Here is a 22,054-nt window from a genome sequence, read left to right as displayed (position 1 = left end):
GTCCCCTCTCCCTTTTTCCTTCCATTTTCCCCAGCATCATTGTCTTCTCTAAGCTTTCCTTTCTTCTCATGATGTGGCCAAAGTACTTCATCTTTACCTCTACTATCCTTCCCTCCAATGAGCAGTCGGGCTTTATTTCCTGGAGGATGGACTGGTTGGATCTTCTCGCAGTCCAAGACACTCTCAGAACTTTCCTCCAACATCCCAGCTCAAAAGTATCTCTCTTCCTTTGCTCAGCCTTCCCTATGGTCCAGCTCTCATATCTGTAGGTGACTATGGGGAATACCATTGCTTTAACTATGCGGATCTTGGTTGCCAGTGTGATGTCTCTACTCTTCACTATTTTATCGAGATTGGTCATTGCTTTCCTCCCAAGAAGTGAACGTCTTCTTATTTCCTGGCTGTAGTCTGCATTCATACGGCATAGAAACCAATATTCTGCAGATAGGTCCTAGATAGCTACTTTTCCAAGAAAAATAACAGCACTGTTTGTAGAAGAGGCTATAAGTTCCCCACCTTAGAAAAGCAAGATTCTTTCCCAACATAGTGGGCCACTGGTATCTTCTTGGATTTGGTTACAAGACTCATGTATCCACTCTCTGTGGACATCATCATCTGTGGATCCTCAAGTCCCACTATACACAATGGCATAGTAAAATGATGTCCCCTTACTAAAACATGGCAAAATTAAAGTTTGCTTTCAGGATTTTGTGTGTGAGGGATATATTCTAGCCATAGGTGGTAGAATACAAGGATGCAGAATCTGTGGATATGGAGGGAAGATTGTATTTGGCAGCTTCCCCTGTTACTAGTATGCTTTACTCTTTCCTGACAATCAGCTCTTCAATTTAAATACAAAAGAACACATTTGTGGACTGACTGTGGCTTTCTTCACAATCCGAGGTTAGTTAATAATTCGTTTTGGTTGTACAAAGTTCTTCAGTAGAACAAGGGATTGAACAGAGCAACTGTAACTGCCCTCTGGTTCATGGATTTATTTCAAACAGCAGGTATGGAATTGGAGACCTTAATTCCAAATCACAGCCTTGTGTTACTTCTTGTTTTTATGTGAAGCCGATCTATCACAGGGTTTTACTGGCATGATTTGTTAAATTATTTGCCATTGCCTTCTCTCAGACTGAGCACATACCACACATGCTGAATTAGGAAATGATATCATTTTGAAATTCAGCAGATCAAGAAATAGTAAAACAACAAATCTACAGGTACAAGACCAAGAACCAATCTGAAGGGAACTACCTACTGACTGCTGAAAGTGAAGAAGCAGCAACACGTGTATATGGAGCAACTGGGGTTAGGAGGGAACCCTGTGGGGCATACCTGCTGTCGGGTTTTTTTTACATTTCCTACATATATGTAACTCAACGTGTTTTGTTTCCTATCTGCATGTAGAGATCACTCCCCTTCTTCCCAAAAAGTATTTATTGTGCTTTATTATCCTTTGTTTGAGAAGGGGGCACAATGAGGCCTCTCTCTGCCAAAGGTTGCCTAGCCAGAGCCGCGGTTAAACGCTTGTGCTGCCGAACTGCTGACCTGATGGTTGGCAGTTTGAATCCATGCGACTAGGTGAGCTCCCCATCTGTAAGCTCCAGTTCCTGTTAACCTAGCAGTTCGAAAACATGCAAGTATGAGTAAATAGGTACTGCTTCAGCGGGAAAAGGCAAAGAGACGCTCCAAGCAGTCTTGACGGTCACACAACCAGGAGGTGACAACGCTTGAAAATGGAGAAAGCACCTCCCCAGAGCCAGAGATGAGCATCGTCTTCAGAAGCCAAAAATGAAAGGAGCAGCCTCTGCGTGTTTGTGTGTCATTGTATATTATTGTAAATGTATTGAATGTAAATGCTATAATCCGCTCTCTGAGTCCCCTAGGGGAGAAGAACGGAATATAAATAAAGTGTATTATTATTACACACAAAGATGAGTCAGTGTTAGGTACTCTTCTACCAAAGTTTAAAAAATTTCGTCTACTCTTTTATCTCTGGTGTATGACCTATAACAGTAAACGCACATTTTTACCTGTTCTTAAACCTTACTAGAGCAACCTATGTATTTTCTTGCCTGTTTCCTACCATATGCTCATATATAGCACTGGCTACACAGCACTCTATTCTGCCATGGATAAGGAATATTCCAACACTGATAACCGACAAGACCAAGGACTAATCTGAAGGAAACGACCTGGTTTGTGCCTAACGATGCTGATACTACTGTCGGACTCTATTCCAATAGCGGAGCAAATTCTAGCAGTAACAACAGGAGTCTGTGATAAATGAAAACTGCGAATAGGTTGAGCTGTTCAATGACATATTATTCAAAGAATGTGAAATAAAACCGTCTTCCATGAGCCAAATGTAGATGTAAAATACAAGGGATTACACACTCCCCACTTCTCAGCTCTCTTCCCAGGTTCACCAATATAACCAAGTGTTGCCAAGTCGATGAAGTTGGGATCCTCCCAAATGTACTTAGCCAATCTAGGATTAAAACCAGTTCCCAGTGGTCAAGGATAACACCGAATCCAGATGAAAAGGGGACAGAATGAGCTATAGGAAAACATGCCCTCTAAATCCTGGATTCATTTGTGTATCTGCTACAGGTTTGAATTTTCCAGGAGGTTGTATGCCTGAAAAAGAAGGAATAAATGTCACCTTCACCCCAAGGTCATTTTATCCAAAATTGTTCTGCAAGCAGAATTACTATGGAAGCCATAACAAGCCAAAAGCAAAAGATTTCTAAAAGGAATTCCTTGCAATTGGCTTATGGCTTCCATAGGGTCTCTTCATCAGTGGGGTGGTCACCCCCTACCACACAACTAATCTTTTTCTGCAAAATTTCTCATAAATAAAGACACGTTGTTCAATAGCATGTTGAAAAGACGTGCTTGTCATTCTTAATAAACAACTAGCGTAAGAATACATAAGAGAAACAGAGTGGTATCTTTATATGATACACAAGTGTATGTTACAAGAATTCCATCAGGCACAGGAGCCTCAAGGTTTTAAGGCCTCAACATCAGGCCAAAAAAAGAAAGGGAAAAAAAAGAAGACCGAGAGAGAGGGAGGGAGGGAGAAAGAAAGAGAACGGACTGTGGTAGCTTGTACTTAACATCTAAAAATGTCACTTTTAAGGTCTTAATAGAAATCAATTTTCTTCTTTTTCTTCTTATAAATCATAATTGCAGGACAGTCTTCTCTCCCTTCCAAGACATGTCAGTGTGAGCACAAGGAAACTGCAAACTGCTTCTCTATTGATCATTTTCTGCTCTTTCCAAGTGCATGAGCGCCAAAGGAGTGGCCGCACCAGGCCAAGTCTCTCAATTAAATTTGTTTTTTCCCCCCACATCATAAAAAAACCCAAAGTCAACCTACGGCACCTCACAGCTCCCAGAGAGAGAACACAGCCCTCAATGTGTCCAGAAGGCTGATGCATTTGGGCCAGATACACAATGAGAAAGGTTCTCTTTTTAAACAGAGGAAGCTTAAAAGGGCTTCCTAACTACACCCATTAAAAAAAAACTTAGGCATCTCCTTTAGTGTAAAAGGCTGTACAACTGATCCTGGCCTCACAACCTATCCTCCCACCCTACCCCACCTGCACCCATTTTATGAGCTGGCAAGGGATGCACTTAGTGCATGGTGCTGACATTTGCCACAGCAATCGCTTCCTGAATCTCTCGTATCACCAGAATCCGGGTGAGCATCTGCTCCATTTGCTCGCGGCTGATTGGCTGGATGGAATACCAAATTGGGCTGTTGGGAGCCACCACGGGTTCAGGGGTCAAATAGAAGGTGTCATTCCGGCCTTTCACACTCTGGGGACTGTGGAGAAAGAGAAAGAGGGAGAGACTGAACATCAAGCCATCACTCTGAATGTCTATCAATATAATCCTAACCCAGAAGTTTGAACTTTCATTTTACTAACACTGAAGCTGGCTATGTATGCAGGCAGGCAAATAAATGGGGTAGAATATATATATATTTAGTCAGGAGTGACATTCAGTAGACCACACCTCCATCCTTAACTCCAAGAAGGAATGTAGTTAATGACCTTATAGTAAGTAGGAATATAATTTAACTCCAAATAGGAATGAATCTAAATGACCTTGTAGTAAGATGCATGTTAATGCAATTTAAAATCGAGCACACTGCCATAACCCCTTCCATGACAGTTTGCGACTTTCAAGGACAACAGAAATACTCACCATTTGAAGAGGTAGAAGTCATAGAGCTTTATAGGACACCTTAAAGGGTTCTCAGGGTTCTCGGTCTGTTCTGCATACATATCATCAGTAACTGCAAGGTAACCCAAATAACAGAACCTGTTAAGATACTTTACGTGGGAAATAAATGGCAATAAATCAGGCCTACACAACATGCAGCTTTTCAAGTACTTGGGCATCCAACTCTCAGAAGCCCTAGGCAGCCTGTTCAACAGTCAGGAATTCTGGGGGCTGAAATCCAAATACCAGAATGGCTGCAGGTCATGAAGGCTTGCAATAAAGCATAAGTGTCAATCTCTTTATTGTGACTGATGAACCATCTTTATAGGGGTTTTAAAGTATTTTTGTTGTTGGTGGAGTTAGTAGTTCTTGTGAAAAGCCAAATACAACAACTTCCTATTTGACAAAGTAGTCTAAGTACATACTCTGTAAAAACCAAATCCAAAATGGGAATAGTTGGAAGTCAAATATGTGTTCTGCTGCCCACATCGCATTTATGATAAAGAAACCTAAATAGGCTTTGAAAAAGGATCTCTGGTGCAAGGAGGAAGAAAGCAGACAAAACTCTCAATGTCACTTCGGAGTCCCACAAAGTTGCAGGAACTTTTTGATACTTTTGATGATCCTATTACCTTACAAAAGTAGGTTTGACACATCCAGTGAAACCAGTAAGCCACCCACATAAAATAATAGTGGAAAAGGTGCAATCAAAATATTTGCAGAGAAAGAAGGACTCAGTGATAAATTCTGTCCACTCTCATGAAGGTGTATTCTGAACTATTCTGGGGAAGCATAATAATAATAATAATAATAATAATAATAATAATAATAATGTATTTATAAACCACCCTCTCTCCCCAAGGGGACTACCCTCTCAACCCAGGGGGACTGTGAGCAGCTTACAACTCAAAAAAGGCCAACATTCAATGCCCAGACAAATGCAAGAAACAATTAGAGCAATGCAATGTAATAAAAATAATAACAGTGAGCTTACTGTATAAAAATATAAAATATAAAAAATGAATAAAACAAAATACTAGTTTACAAATATCATAAAACCCAATTTCTCTTCTTTTTCATCTTGTATCTTCTGAGCAGCACTGCAGAATAAATATGATCAGCCATTAGAACCAAAATTAAGTTTTAAGTTCTACCTTTCTGGCCAGCCTGGTGGATACCAAGTGCCTTCAGATACCGGATGCTTGTACTCTTATCCTTGGGATTGGAAGGGTTCTTCTTAGTCTGCCTCAAGACTTTTGAAAAGGCCAACTTCATGTGCTGGTCCACTGTTTTTAACAGGAAGTATCTGCACAAGAAAAGAAAAGGTGCATATTAAAACATATTTGAAAAGCCATTACTCATACTGGGAGAAGTACCCAATTTGCATCTAAAAGGGCATAAATGAGAGTCATAAAATCTAATATTTAATGCCTGGCCACTACAATCAAGAAAACAAGTATGCTTATTTCCAGCAAATAAATGGTGTTATGGTACTTTCACAACAAAACCACATATTTATCATAAGTTTTCACAAGTAACAGTCTACTTCAATTGACATAGAGTAGTGTAACGGTGCTCGATGCAGTCATGCTGGCCACATAACCTTGGAGGTGTCTACGGACAATGCCTGCTCTTCAGCTTAGAAATGGAGATGAGCACCACCCCCCAGGAGGCGAACACAAATAGACTTAATGTCAGGGGAAACCTTTACCTTTAAGCTTTACTAGTGTAAACTATGAAGAGATTTAGGCAAATTTATGAAATGCGGCACTTAGCTATAGTAGCCAAAATGGCATTTCATTGTTCCCAGACAGAATCTCTGCAAAATCAAATACTGGGGGCGTTACCTAGGTTCTCTTTGTGGCTTTCTTTCCTTCTTTCTTCCCTTGCTTTCCCCAAACATGTCCACTTCTTTCTTTTTCTTGGCTTTTCCTTCCTTTTTCTTCCCTTCCTTTCTCACTCTCTTCCTTCTCCTTTATTTTATCTTCCCTCTATTCTCTTTTCTTCCTTCCTTCCTTCTGTCCTTCCTTCCTCTCATATACCTAGCAACAGCCAGTCCGCTTCATCCCTTTTTCCCCAGTCATATGACAGAGGGTCACTTCACCTAGCCACATCCATTTTGTTCCCTTTCCCTCGACTCTGTGCCCCAAAGGGGTGGGTTGTTTTTTTTTTTTTACTTCATACCCCTCAATTATTTGAAGTTGGATAATGAAGGGTATGTGTGCCATGGTTGGTCCAGACTCATCAAGCTATGTAGGAGCCTTAGAAGTACAAACCAACCATCGACAAAGCAACAGACATACACGTTTCTGAGTACTTGCAACTCAATAACTCTATATGCCTTTTGATCTGACCTATTAAGATAACTCCTGTCCGTCAGTATGTCTTTACTCTCCTCTACTTCCCCACATCACAATCCACAATTCATTAAAAATAGGATTCTACTTATTTCAAAGCAATTACTACAATATTGACAACAAAACTGGTATAGCAGTACATACTTTGTGTTGAAAAACATAAGCGTAGTGAGCAAGGTGGCAGGGGAGTGAGCGCCCAGTTGCTTGCACTCCCACAACATCTCTTCTGTCACATGGCTCGGAAGAACATAGCCTGAAAAGACAGGATAACAGCGTCACCAAAAGCTGTTATTCAAGCAACATTTCCACCCACCCACAATTGCCAGATAAAAGAAGACATAAAGATAACGTATTTTCTTGTCTTTACAGAATTTTATTTAATGATAGAGCAGTTACAACCAAAAAGTAGCATTTATATCTAGCCTAGTGAACTGTTTTGTTAGTTATTCTATTAAATAGATAATACAGCCCCACATACCTTTTTGCATCTCCTCAAAAGTCCTCTAAGCTCTTTTGTCTTTTAATTTTTTTCTGGTGAAAAATGTGATCCCGAAATGAAAAACAAAGTAATATGGAATGGCATTTCTATATGCCCTGTCCCTCAGCCATCTCAATCTCTTGAAAGTGTGGGATATAAACCAAGAATGTAAAAGGCCAGCGTGCAAGTAAACATGTGGTCAGTTTTAGGGCTGATATTCAACTGAAAACGAGGAGCACTGCACTATTTGGATAAATGTTTGGAAAATCCCTCTAGCAATTGTCTACTCTGTATGAATTTTTTTTTACAAAAACAGAATGCAATAAACAAATAATTAAAGTGTTTCATATTAGTACTCTACAATGACTATAGGCTGAGGAATCTCTTACCAAGAGGAGTGACCCGGGGCTGGACATCCTTGAGAACTTCATGTAACCACTCAGTGAACCGTATATAGTAGAGATCAGAGAAGATGTCATCAACTCGCCCATTTTCAAATAGATACTGAAAAGACACAGTAACACAGGTGAGAGCAAACTTCCTCCACAAGATTCTAGTTCTTAAAATGACTTCTAAAATATAGTCAAGTTGTCTGTGTGTTAAAGACCACACCTGAAACATGAGGACTAAAAGAATCTCTCTTGATAATAATGTATTTTAAGAAGGATCTAAAAGTACAAAACAGTAGCCTCTGTAGTTGTTACACGCTTTCAAGTCAACTCCAACTTATTGTGATCCTTACTGAGAGTTTTCTTGACAAGCTATCTAGAGGAAGCTTGCTTATGCCTTGCTCTGAAGCTGAGAAAGTTTGGCCTAGCCGAGGAAGCCCAGTTGTTTCCATAGTTGAGCAAGAATTTGAATTCTAGATTTCCAAACTCATAGAACAAGACTTAAACAATTACTCAACATTGGCTCTGAACAGTGACTAACACTCAAAAATCTATTTATGTAATTATTGTTTATAGTTTGCTTGACAGTTATTCGTGTGCAATAGGAGTTAAGGTGATATGGCTGTGTGTCTTGTACATATACTTAATTATTAAGTCATTTACTATTTGGAACTTCCCTTCCCTACAGAGTATAAAAATAATTGAATTCATTTAGTTCAAAGGTTCAGTGGTTACCTGCAGGATATACTAGCCTCTTTGAACAAGACATGACCTCACTACTACACACAAATCTGAGGCCCCTTCCACACAACTGTATAAAATCCTCATTGAACTAGATTATATGGCAGTGTGGAATCAGATTAACCAGTTCAAAGCAAATATTGTGGATTATTTGCCTCGATATTCTAGGTTATATGGCTGTGTGGAAGGGCTCTGAGTAACTTGCTTTTCAACTGTTCACTCTTTAGCATAGAATATGTTCATAATTTTTCATGTTACATTTCAAAAATATGTTAAAGAGTACAAACTAACCAATGGAACACTTCTTAGTGCAAAAGTAGTAAACATGTTTGGATTTCATAGCATTTATTTAAATTTCCTCCCAAATTTCTTTTTCCACTTCATGACACCCTGTAGTATTGCATTTGAGGCAATCCCAAGGACCATGGCGAGAAAAGTAGTAAAATTAATTACAGTTTGAAACAAGCTATTTGTTAAAATTGAAGTATATTGGCATTTTACAAGTGGATTCATGATTATGTGCTTTTATAGGTATTATGTATTATGTGTTTCTTTATATATATATATTACATGCAAACTATATTATATGTAACTGAGGTCTTAGGTTGGGATACATAGGCCTAAGATGCATGATTTATTCAGCCTATACCCTTAGTTCACTTATTAAACTAAAACAGACTTGAGTATGAGTGCTAAATATATGAGTACATTTTGTAATATGCTCTTTGAACAGTCATTGTCATGCAAAAGAAGAAAAAGTTCAGCATTGAAAGAAAATGAATATCTCTCCCAAGCATGTACAAGAATTGTCCTAATCACAAAAAAAACACTGCCCTACAGTTTGACCACTAGTTACAGAAAGAATTTCCCTGACATCGTACCTTCTGAATACACAGGAAGATATAGTACAAAACATCTGGATCATATGGCTCGCCTTCGCTATTACGAGCTTCACGACTCATTAAGCACAGTCCATAATTCAATTCTGCTACAGCTGATGATATGAGATCTTCCTGGAATCTCAACAGCTGACGTCCTGCAAACCACAACAAAAAGGGCCATTAACTGATGTTCTTCAGAAGGCTATTTCTAGACCTGATCATCTTTCCTTTACTGTCTCCCCAAAAACAGCTACCTGACATTTTCAAGAACAGATTTCACCCACCACCCAGTATTTTTGCTTAACGTCCCAAAATATTTATTCAAAACAGAGTTTTAACATTTAGATTTAATTTAGTAAACCTCAAACCCTGGTACACTTAATACTACTCATGTGAGCCCAATGGCAGACTACCTTTCACCAATGAAGGGAAAAGATGTGAAGAAATAAATTGGGTGAAAAGGTACAGTACAAACGAATAACTTTAGCATCTTGTGTAAGTGACTTTAGCATGTTGTATAACCCAGTATGTGTCAATAAATGAAAAAAATTCAGAGACCGGATAACCCAGAAAATGAGTAAGCTTAGTTTTTCAAATTATCAGGACTCATTTTTAATATAATAACACAATAAAATGGGGAAACAGTATCAAAACAATTAAAATTAATTCAACCGAACAACTAAAAAAGAAACCACCAAAAGAGGGAGGGAGTTCAATACTCAACAGAACATCTGGAGCATGAGATGCCTGAAGGGAAAGGTTAACATTCAATAACCAATTCCAGATTTGTGGAATATAATATTCTTTCATACTCAGGGGAGCAAAGAAAAATTACTTTGGTTTGAAAAGAAAAAGCAGTACTTCTTCAGCCCGAAGAACTTACTGCCAATAGGTGCAAGCCTGTTCTGAGCCTCTTTCTCCAGCTCTGCATTTTTAGTCTGTGCCCAGCTCTTCCACACTTCTAGCCCTTCCTCTGGCTTCAGGGACTGTGGAAGGAGGAGTTCAGGGGAAGGCTGAGGCTGCGGCTGTTGCTCCACTTCAGCAACCTGGACAGTTTGAGCCTATGGGAAAAAAGTCATTTTCATTCACTTAAATCAGCAAAAGTAAAAGCAGTTTTTGTGTAACAGAATAACATCAGTGTACGTTCAATCACATTACAAAGCTATTCTACCACCCACAGTTAATTAGAAGGATTATACTGTTTTGATTCATTTTGCTCCAGGAAGCTTATAAAAAGCTTCAACACACGCACACATGTGAGTATGTGCATGCAATACAATCATCTTCATGGGAAAAGAGTAATATCTGAATGTTATTCTTTATGTAAACCTGGATGGCAGAAGATAAATCTACATCTACCAACAGATCTATGCATGCTTTACAGTGTAGCAACTCAACTCTTTTAACACTAATAGCAACAAAATTATCTCCCAGTGTTGTGAAGCTGAAGACTGGCTATGTAACAAGGGTTTTTTCCTTGTGTTTGTTTTGATTTATGAAAGATCTTTAAGATCCATTCCGTTCTTGTATTATAAACGAATTCCTGTGGTCATATTTTGCTAATTGTACATATTTTGCACCTGGACTATTAGTAGATCTTGAAGTGCTAGGAAAAATACCAAACAAAACCAATATTGATTCTTGAGGTATGAAGTCTTGCGACCTCTTAATTTAATCAGAAATACTTTTAAAAAACCCGATTTTCCTATATGCAAACTGCCATTTCATATTCTTTTTGAGCAAGTACCAAAAAGCAATAATGAAGGTGTGGGTGTAAAGCTGTTTAGCTTGGGTGGATTCACATATGTTCCTGTTAATCTGGGGACCAACAGGGACAAAAACAGGGCAACACTTCGCAAGAGGCATCTCCTCTTGGCATAGCTACATACTGCCACTTCAAAACTCTTTTCAAAATCAAACAGGCTTTCATCTGCTTTGGAAAAGATGCAAGAGCCCCATCACTTAGAAATACATAAAGGATGCTTTTTGAAGATAGCAGCAGAAATTCATACTTCTACTAAACTACTACGAATTTGTCAGACAAAGCTTGCCAGTTTCTATGTTTTCAGTGATGTTCTGCAAATCCTTGTTTACAATCTTGATTTATAGTTCACTTTTAAACCAGTTTCTTAATTCAACTACCATGGGAACGAGGAGCAAGATTTCAGCGCCTCTCGTTTTGAGGGCTTGGTATTTAAGATTTTACTTGTGTAGACTAAGAGAAAACAATATGTCTGCCAAACCAACCAAATACATAAATATCAATCTACATCTGTTCAGGAAACTACAACAGGCTCTACAATGCTGCAGAATCAAAGATCTGCTCCAAATGGTGATTTCTGGAGAGAGCAGACCGGTTTCCTTTCTGGGATGGGTTATTGCTTTCCAGAGACATTTTCAAATCCATACTTTATTTGCTGGAGGAAGTGAGCATATTGTAAAAACAAGTTTGCAACTGTTTTTAATTTGTTTTCATCTGTATAGGATGGAAGGGAATACAGTAAACCTGTGAATTAGAACATCCTTTTCTCACCGGGCCTACCCAGTGAGATTGTTCTGAACCGCTCTGTAAGCAGTCCTGTCACAGGTAGGAAGCCTTGTTAAGTCATTAAGATATGCATGCGTGTGTATGGGTAGGGGGACAACACTCTGAATTGAAAATGTTATATCAACAAACTACTCTAATGATTACACAATAGAACAGCAATTATTTGGTTTCATATGAACAAGTAGAACAACAACTGTATCCCTTTTCTGATACTGAGGACAAGGACAGTAATAGAAAAACAAAGGTTCTGGATATTATTTATTTATTTTTAATCCCACTTTTCCCCCATGGGTGGGACTCAAAGCAGCAATTATGTTTAATGTCCCCCCCTCAGTAACATATTACTACAAGGATAAATTAGAATTATACAGGAACGCTGCGATTTCTTAGTTTGATCATTAACAGTCCCCTTGGCTGTCAAATATTTTCACTAAGCAAAAAACTGTACATTTAACATACCAGATACACTATATGGCAGGAATGGGCTATATACAGGCTCCTTGATGGGCATCTCTACACACATATCTATGTATTGTAGTCAATCTTTTTGAATATTTTGCACCTGCTCACCTGTTTTAGGCCTGTGCACATTTTAAAAAGAGGATGAATCCCATGTCCCAAACTGCAAGGAAACGGGTTTGTGAGGACATTTGCAGGACTGTAAAACATTTGTATGGAAAAATAGTCTTGGGCCATATTGTCCCTATCTATGATCTAGATCAGAGGTTCTCAAACCTTTTTAGCTATGGAGCCCTTTTTGGAGCAAAGGTTTCTCCTGAATCCCCAATAAACTTCTTGACACTCTTTTTGACACTCTGTATTTTAAAATTTGACAGATGGGCGGGGCCAGTGGCAGATGGATGGAGAGTGTTTGTGTGAACTATTTGGAAAAAAAACATGAACAAATTCATGTGCACACTGCACACATCTTGTTTGTAATGCCAAAAAGAAAAAAAGAAAGAACAATACAATATTTAAAATGAAGAACAATTTTAAGCAACATAAACTTAACAGTATTTCAGTGGAAACCCCAGGGGTCATCCAATCCAGCCCTCTTCTGCCATGCAGAAAAAGAAAATCAAAGCACCAACAGATGGCCACCCAGACTTTATAATAATAATAATAATAATAATAATAATAATAATAACAACAACAACAACAATCCTCATCATCATCATCATCACCACCACCACCATCATCATCAGAGCAACATCAGGCAACCATCTTTTGGCGAGGGAAAGGGGCTTTTGGAGGGAGGGAGGTGGGGGGGGAGCAGGAAAGAGGAGGGAAAGCTTGAAAGAGGAGGAGGGCAGAACTGGAGGAGTATTCCACGGAGCACACTTTGAGAACCACTGATCTAGATATTTGCCAAACATTTCAGATAACATTTACAGCATGACTGAGATCTTTGAAAAATCTTACTAAAATAGACCATATTTTAATTTACAAAGAAAGTTCAATCAAGCAAGAGCTTCCTTACCTGGTTGGAAAGCAAGGAGTTAAAATGATTTTATGAGGATTAAAAAATGTTCACATAGGAGATCAATGCACTGACAGAAAGTTACCCTCAAAGACTGGGTCAACTTATCCATGGTCAATGTGAGTACTGTACCCTAATTCTTATTTCTTAAAAATAAACCATCCTCCTCTTTGAGAAGAGTAACAAAAGGCAAAAGCTTACGTCTGTCCCAAGAGAACCTGAAAGATGCACTTCTAGTTTCTCAGTTGTTATACCTTTCTGAATGCCTGGGTGGGGGAATGGTGAAATTGGACAGGGGCAGCTGGCATCTTGATGCAGCATTGGTGGTTTCCCTCACCATGGAATGACACTCGACTTATGCATGGGTCACCTCAAAGTCTATAATTTTGCCCCTGAAACCTCCCTCAATGTGTTGTTTATTTGTTCAGAGCTCCCTGCCAGTCTGCCGTGGCCACCCTCAGCTCTTTCAAGGTCAAGCCAGTCACTTCAAGGATAATATCTATCCATCTTGCCCTTGGTTGGCCCCTCTTCCTTGTTCCTTTCATTTTCCCCAGCATCATTATCTTCTCCAAGTTTCCAAATGGATCAATTACAACTCCCAACATATACATGAGCATATACAGAATAAGCCTGGGGATCACTTGACAGTGAAAAAACTGTTAAAGCAGTGAAAGCAAAAGTATGAAAAAACTATCAGAACAACAGCAGCACCCTATTTTCCAATTTTATATAAGACTTCAAAATGGCTACTCACCCCATGGCAAGTGCTATTTGTTTGTTCACAGCCAAAGATGCCTTAGTGCAGTGGTTCTCAACTTGTGGGTCCCCAGGTGTTTTGACCTACAACTCCCAGAAATCCCTGCCAGTTTACCAACTGTTAGGATTTCTGGGAGTTGAAGGCCAAAACATCTGGAGACCCACAGGTTGAGAACCACTGTTAATGTATTTTTATTGCTTCAAAATTATGTACCACAAATTATATGGGTACATACACGTTTGTTTGTTTTTTGGTGTTGGGCTATATCGTGAAGACCAAGCTTGAATCTCTGCTTCATTCTGGAAACTCATTGGGTGATCATGAGCAAGTCACATTCTGAGCCTCAAAGGAAGGCAAAGGCAACCCTTCTATGAACAAATCTTGTCAAAAATCAAAACCTTAAGGTGAAATGAAGACAAAAACCTATTAAGTTAGAAATGATTTGAAGATATATATGCTCCTCCTCCAGGCTAGAAGTTACTTCAGTTGTTGCAACTTGACTTATGGTGGCCATATGAATGACAGACCTTCATGACCTAATCACAAATCTGTTTTCCACTGGATACATCAGTAACCACGCTCCTTTAAAGAAAACCCTTCAGTTATAATCTGACTACAAGAATTCAAAACCAGCATAACTGGTGCATGCTTCAATGCAAGGAAATTCAAAAGCATCTCACAATAACCAATAGAAGTTGTTGACACAGCAGAAACTGCATTTCAAAACTGCTGAAAATGTGAAAGAACTCAATCTTTAAATTGAATGAAATTGAGGCAAAAAGCTGAAACTATACTCACCAAGCTGCTGCCTTAAAATATAATGTTTAAGAGGTATAAAAAAATACCAGTTCTATAGAAACAGAGGTCCCCCGCAGTCCTTTTATAGCTTGGTAGAAGTGTTGGCTACAATTCTGCCATTACCTCATTCCTAACTTCAAAATACTGCAGAGAAGCCAATTTCAATGCAGTAAACCTAATGATATGGTACCATTTGTCTGTAGCAGAGGTTGTAAGCATCCAAGGCTCTCAAAAGCCTGCAAGCCACCTTTTACGACTTGAGCCTCATATACAAATTTTGTAACACTAGCAAGATGCACAGCCCAGAAGGCAAAACTCTACAGAGCTGAGAAATCCTTTGTGTTAGAAAATGAATAGTTTGTAAGCAGTTTGACACCACCATTAACAGACTGAATGTAACTTTCAGGATAACTCTTTCTTAAAATCTATCAATGAAATGTCTACTGTCACAGACATTCATTAACAAAAAGATGTTTCAACAACTATGATAAACCATTCCGATAATATGACTCAGCTGCCTGCTTTTAGTTGTTCTGGAAAAGGAAAAACATAATAATAATAATAATAATAATAATAATAATAATAACATAGAGGCTTGGATGATTCATTGGAACTTATGCCACAAATACCACCTGCCTGTGACAAAGAACTGGTGGGATCACAAGCCTGAAAAAGTTATGGAAAATGAACATGTCAAACTACTCTGGGCTTCCGAATTCAGACTGGCAGAGTTTTAGAGAACAATACTCCTGACCAAAAAATTGTGGAAAAAACAAAAGTATGGATCATCGCTGTTGCAATCCCAGGCAACTGCAGGATTGAAGAGAAACAACGGGCTGGCACGATACGAGGATTTAAAGATCAAACTGCAAAGACTCTGGCCTGCACTTAAACACAATTGGCGCTGACAATATTACCATCTCTCAGCTGCAAAAGGCCACCTTACTGTTATCTGCACGCATTATTCGCCGATACATCAGACAGTCCTATTCACTTGGGAATGTCCGACGTGTGATCCAATACAACAGCCAGCAGAGTGACCTTGTTTGCTGTATACTAATTTTGTTGTGTTTCAAATAATAATAATAATAATAATAATAATAATAACAATAACAACAACAACAACAACAACCTTATTTTTATACCCCACCACCATCTCCCCAAGGGATTCGGGGCAGCTTACAAGGGGACAAGCCCATAAATACAGATTAAAACATACACAATAAAATTAAAATAAAATCGACAATAAACAACAGCAAACAATGGGATCACTAATCACAATATTTATTTTTATATTAAATTGATGAAAATAATTGAGTAACTTCAACATCATGCTCTATGCTACTTGAGACATTTTTTGAAAAGTCACCAATGTTTTCATGGAATATCAATTTAAAATACACAGCTATAGTAATCATAGTCCGAACAGATACACACTTCTAAGATTACAGACCAAAATCTAACCAAATGTCCTAATGAAAGTAAACCCACTCAAACAATGGGAGCTTGGTACATATACATGACTCATTCCATGGCTGTTGTTTGCCTTCTTGTCATTGCCAACTTATGGCGGCCCTAAAACAAACACATCATGAGGTTTACTTGGCAACATTTGTTAGGATTTGCCTTCCTCTGAGGATGAAAGATTGAATTTACACCAAAGTCATCCAGTGAGTGTTCATGGCCAAGCAGGGTTTCAAACCTTGTTCTCCGGAGTCATAGTCCAACACTCAAACTACTATACATGCAGAGTCTCTTCTATTTATATAAATCAACTTCACCTATAAGTCCAGTGTAGGTTTTGGAGTCAAAATTATGGATTTTGATGACCATGGTTAAGTAAAGGGAGAGTTAGAGAGAGAGGAAGCGTTGGAGCTGCCTTAGGGGATCAGTCCCATCAGCAAATTCTTCCTTTTGCCTAACATCGCCCGCTTTCTCCCCATCTTAGGAACTTTATATGAATGTTCAGTTTGTTCTCTCTCACACACAAATATACAAATTGCACACACACACCTAGATCTATATATGTACTGGATTCATGTGTGCAGTCTCCAGTGCATGAAGGGATAGATGGAATTGGAAGAGGAGTGGGAAGGGGAAATTAGGTGCAGATATTATGGGGCAAATATGGAAAACACAAGAATGGCCATTAGACTGGGGGGGGGGGGGGGGGAATCAACTTATATCCCCACACCAAAAAAAGGGAAACGCTAAAGAATGCTCAAACTTTCGTACAGTGGCACTTATTTCACATGCCAGTAAGGTCATGCTCAAGATCCTGCAAGGTAGACTCCAGCAATACATGGGGAGAGAGTTGCCAGATGTACAAGCTGGGTTTAGAAAAGTCAGAGGAACAAGAGACCAAATTGCCAGTATCCGCTGGATAATGGAGAAAGGCAGGGAGTTTCAGAAAAACATCTATGTCTGTTTTATTGACTATTCCTAAGCCTTTGACTGTTTGGATCATAATAAATTGTGGCAAGTTCTTGGTGGTACGGGCATACCAAGCCACCTTGTCTGTCTCCTGAGGAATCTGTATAAGGACCAAGTAGCAACAGTAAGAACTGACCATAGAACAACAGACTGGTTCAAGATTGGGAAAGGAGTACAGCAGGGCTGTATACTCTCACCCAACCTATTCAACTTGTATGCAGAACACATCATACAATGTGCAGGGCTTGATTAATCAAAAGCTGGAGTTAAAATTGTTGGAAGAAACATTAACAACCTTAGATATACAGATGATACCACTTTAATGGCTGAAAGCAAGGAGGAGTTGAGGAGACTTATAACCAAAGTGAATGAAGAAAGTGCAAAAGCTGGGTTGCAGTTCAACATCAAAAAATCAAGATGATGGCAACCAGACTGATTGAAAACTGGCAAACAGAGGGAGAAAAAGTGGAGGCAGTGACAGACTTTGTATTTCTAGGCATAAAGATGACTGCAGGTACAGACTGCAGCCAGGAAATCAAAAGATGTTTACTTATTGGTAGGAGAGAAATGACCAATCTCGATAAAATAGTGAAGAGTAGAGACATCACACTGGCAACCAAGATCCACATTGTAAAAGCAATGGCATTCCCCATAGCAACCTATGGATGTGAGAGCTGGACCACAAGGAAGGCTAAGCGAAGGAAGATAGATGCTTTTGAACTGGAGGAAAATTCTGAGAGTGCCTTGGACTGTGAGAAGATCAAACCAATCCCTACTCCAGGAAATAAAAGCCCAACTGCCCACTGGAGGGAAGGATACAAGAGGCAAAGATGAAGTACTTTGGCCACATAATGAGAAAACAAGAAAGCATAATGAGAAAACAATTATGCTGGTGAAAATGAAAGGAAAAAGGAAGAGGGGCAGATCAAGGGCAAAACAGATGGATGGTATCCTTGAAGTAACTGGCTTGACTCTGAAGGAGCTCGGAGTGGCCACAGCTGACAAGGAGCTCTCACGTGGACTGACCCATGAGGTCATGAAGAGTCGGAAGCGACTGAACAAATATACAACAACAACAAATTATGGGGCATAAAGAAAAGAGGAAGAGCAGCTTCAGAGCTTCTTTCCCTGCTATGAGCTGCTTTGTGCAAATTTCCATAACACAGGGGACAGGAACAGGATGGGTATATGTCAAGGCGCACAAACTGATGAAGGAGAGTGGCAAGCCCCAGGGAAATGAGGAGAAGCTGAAGAGGAACTATAAAGGAGACAGAGGAGGTGAATAAACAAACAAATCAGGAGACATGCAAGTGACTGAGAAAAGGTGAAATGGCAAACTCACTAGCTAGAAATGGCCAGATGGTGCCAAGTATCAGGCAAAGCAAGGTAAGCTAGTGGCAGTGAACAAGGGAGGAAAGAGATTCCTTCTCTTCCACTTGGGTGACACCATATGTCTCAGGTGGACTTGGGAATTCTGGAGGTTGCAATAGTGGCAGTCATTTGAAGTCAGCCACTTCACACATCTGTAGGGATGCCACTGCACGCAGGCAATCATAAAGACCAGAATGGCACGATAAGAGAGTGTATTTACACTGACCTGTGTATAAGTTGACCCAGGGTATTTGTTTGTTGATATTTTTTTTGGTTAAACTTTCTTTTCACATACACATGTATATGGTAAATTGGATTTAGGAAATTTAGTTTTCCCCTTTAAATTACTGCATCTCTCCTTTAAAGTATTTTTATTTAAATCCAAACAGCAAAACTTGATTTTTGTCATTCTAAATACGGGACACAATTTTACTTCACCGCTTCATATAATGTGACTTGGGCATCTACGGATCTGCAGAACTATTAAGGGACTACATGGCAGTCTATCAAATCTGAAGGTTACATTCCTGAAGCCAAGAGATAAACATAAAGTGATCTTCTGCCCACTAAGAGAAATCTCTTCAAATCCCATTCATGACAACAATATCTCTGGGAAACAAACTGACAAAAGAGAACACAGCAAAGAAGATTGCCGGTCATCAGAGAAAGTGTTTTGTTAGATTTAAGTCATCTTATTGGTTTACAAAACAGCAGCTCTCTAGAATTTTACTTTGTAATTCTGAGAGATATTATGTCTTAGATTAAACCTGGGTTTGTGTAAAAGCTCTATAGAGTTATATTCCCATTCTTGTGTATCTTAGTAAGATACAGATGTGCAAATCTAGAGGGCAAAAGTAAGCGGGTTTCAATTTTGCGAAATTGACATAGATGTGAAATAGTGTCTCTAAAAAGTGGAAATAGTTGTGACACAAAGTCATTGGCAATATGCCACATTTTTGTAGTTATCTTGTCAAGTAATTAAATTCATTTCAAAAATGAAAGTAGAAGGAAAATAAGAAAGCTTTACAGTTTCTCCTAATTACCCCAAGAAAACACTATATATCTCCTGCAATTATGCAAATTAGATCAAACATAAACATTCCAAATGCAAAAGAAGATAGCTTATTTTCAAATGGAGTATAGGAGCCACCGGTGGCACAGTGGGTTAAACCCCTGTGCCGGCAGGACTGAAGACCGACAGGTTGCACGTTCGAATCCGGGGAGAGGCGGATGAGCTCCCTCTATCAGCTCCAGCTCTTCATGCGGGGACATGAGAGAAGCCTCCCACAAGGATGATAAAAACATCAAAGCATCCGGGCATCCCCTGGGCAACGTCCTTGCAGACGGCCAATTCTCTCACACCAGAAGCGACTTGCAGTTTCTCAAGTCGCTCCTGACACGACAAAAAAAAAGGAGTATAGGGTATTTGAGTGCATGATTATGCACAGGCAGCATGTTTCAAAAATACGTAAGATTTTTTGCAGAATGCCATCTTGCAGTAAATCACTTCTGTCACCTAATGCCAATATGTCAAATGCACACCTCTACAAAGACACCATATACTGCAAAACCATAAATATATTTGATTCAGAGTAAGTTAAGAAACTTCACCTAAAAACAGTTCATGTTATTCTTTGCACTTACTGCATATATAGTACTTGTGTACAAGCCAAAGTCATGTACAAGTCAAGGGCAGGGTCTGGAGCCAAAATTATGTTTTTGATAAGTCAAGGGTCATTTCGCAGAGAAGGGAAAGTAGCAATGCTACCTCAGCCATTCCTGACCACCACAATTTCCTTGCCTAGGCACTCAAAAAGGCCAGAAGTAACACCACACCAGTGACAGTAGATGGAGGTCGGTGCTTCTTTTAGGTTCTCCCAGGACAAAGCTTCCGCCTTTTGGCATTCTATTCAGGTAAAGGAATTGTTCCTTTTTTATAACAAAAGTACAGCACTCACATTGACCCATGAATAAGTCAAACCAGGTTTTGGGTTAGGGTTAGATTCTTACCTAAATTATTCTATATACTATGTAGCTTGGGTAAAATATCTAGACAGTTCTATTATTGACTTTAAAATGCCTCTTTCACAAATATCATAACCATGCCTTCTTACAATCAGAACATTTAAATATTGCAAACATTTTCATTGGGATAGTTTACTTACAGAGCAAGTGACTTGCAACTGCTGCTGTTGTTGCTGCTGCTGCTGTCCCTGCTCTTGAGGTGTGGGTTGCTGCTGTTGTGGGTCCCATATATGAACTGTCTGGGCTGTATTCTGGTAGGTCCCTGCCACAGCTTGCACTGCCACTGGAATGTGGATATTGCCATTCATAAACTGTGCTGGGAAAAGGGAATTGGCAAGAGTTTGCACCACTTCCTCATGAGAGTTTTTCACTATTGATGCACCTCCTACCATCTTATCCTTATCATCTTCCAGCTTGACAGTGGCCAAAGCTGTTGGGGAGCCACTCACATGGACAGCATTGTAGGCCTCCTGGGGGATAGCAATATGGGTGATGTTTTGCTGCTGAAGATCACCACGTGGCTGTGCAGAGTAAACAGGGATGGTCCAAGTCTCCCCAGTGGGGCTGGTTATGGTCCCAGTGGCACTATAGAGGTGGGCACTATCCACCGTTAACAAGTCCGGCCTTAAGGATACATAACTCTGCTGCTGGCCCTGGGGGATAGCCAGGACTGTGGCAACTGGTTGCCCTGAAATAGCATATGACACAGTAATAGGCATATCCACTTTGCGCTTCTTCACTGGCTGGAGGACACTGGCGGTGCTGATCCTCCGCTCGCCTTCCCGTGGTGAGCCTTGCTGAGGCGGCGGAGGAGAAAGGGCTCCAACTGTCTGGATCTGGATTTGCTGGCCCCCAGCAATAGCCTGTCCTGCCACAAGCTGCGCCTGGATCTGCTGGTGCTGTATGTGTTCTTCCTGTATCTCTGCACCCTGGATCTGCTGAGCAGTCTGCACATGCTGTACTTGGATCTGAGCCGCTTGCAACTGAGACGGACTGGGACTCTGAAGTGCTTGACCCTGTATTGTCTGGGATGTCTGTTGCTGTGGCTGGATCTGCACCTGGACCTGTATTGGCTGTTCTGAGGCTTGGTGAACAGTGAGCTGAGGGGAGAGCTGTTGAGTGGAGACTTGCTGAGGGGACTGTTGAACCTGAACTTGCACCTGGGGGGAAAAAAACCAAGGATTTAGTAGTTAGCACTCCCACACCAGTGGCTCTGTGACTAGGCCATAGAGTTTACATATCATAATGTTTCCTTTCTGCTTGGAAGCAAAATGAATAGCTATAACATATTCAAGGAGTGACTCAAACCCTACTGCAGGGGAAAATGTTTATAAATAAAAAGGAAAAATCAAAAAGTCTCAATGAATACTGTACATCTTCTCATCTCTATCGATATAATAATTTATAAGCAAGGTTTCATTTTCAACTACTGACTGAACGACAGATACAAGATAGATACAGTAGTCTCACTTATCTAACATAAATGGGTCGGCAGAACGCTGGATAAGCAGAAGTGTTCACTCATGTGGTACTCATGCTCCAGAATTTTATCAG

The 22,054-nt window shown here is 39.8% G+C and overlaps 1 protein-coding gene across 2 annotated transcripts in view; it reads right to left on the bottom strand.

Moving 5' to 3' along the window:
• Positions 1 to 2,310: 2,310 nt before the first annotated feature.
• QRICH1 (glutamine rich 1) overlaps positions 2,311 to 22,054 on the bottom strand; it is a 38,591-nt gene continuing 18,847 nt past the window's right edge. Inside the window, exons 3-11 of one of the 2 annotated variants that reach the window (XM_060766489.2) lie at positions 20,641 to 21,660; positions 9,972 to 10,149; positions 9,089 to 9,243; positions 7,467 to 7,581; positions 6,744 to 6,852; positions 5,397 to 5,548; positions 4,225 to 4,315; positions 3,667 to 3,841; positions 2,311 to 2,646 (exon numbers count right to left, since the gene is read on the bottom strand). In XM_060766489.2, coding sequence (XP_060622472.1) covers positions 2,614 to 2,646; positions 3,667 to 3,841; positions 4,225 to 4,315; positions 5,397 to 5,548; positions 6,744 to 6,852; positions 7,467 to 7,581; positions 9,089 to 9,243; positions 9,972 to 10,149; positions 20,641 to 21,660 — 2,028 coding nt within the window. In that variant the 3' untranslated portion in view covers positions 2,311 to 2,613. Of the gene's footprint in view, positions 2,647 to 2,888; positions 3,842 to 4,224; positions 4,316 to 5,396; positions 5,549 to 6,743; positions 6,853 to 7,466; positions 7,582 to 9,088; positions 9,244 to 9,971; positions 10,150 to 20,640; positions 21,661 to 22,054 lie in introns of those variants that run through there. The other variant, XM_060766490.2, reaches the window with a different exon arrangement.

Source organism: Anolis sagrei, chromosome 2, assembly GCF_037176765.1.
Source record: "Anolis sagrei isolate rAnoSag1 chromosome 2, rAnoSag1.mat, whole genome shotgun sequence".
Taxonomy (NCBI): domain Eukaryota; kingdom Metazoa; phylum Chordata; class Lepidosauria; order Squamata; family Dactyloidae; genus Anolis; species Anolis sagrei.
The sequence above is the reverse complement of the archived record's forward strand: the minus strand, read 5'-3'. Positions and strand labels throughout refer to the sequence as shown.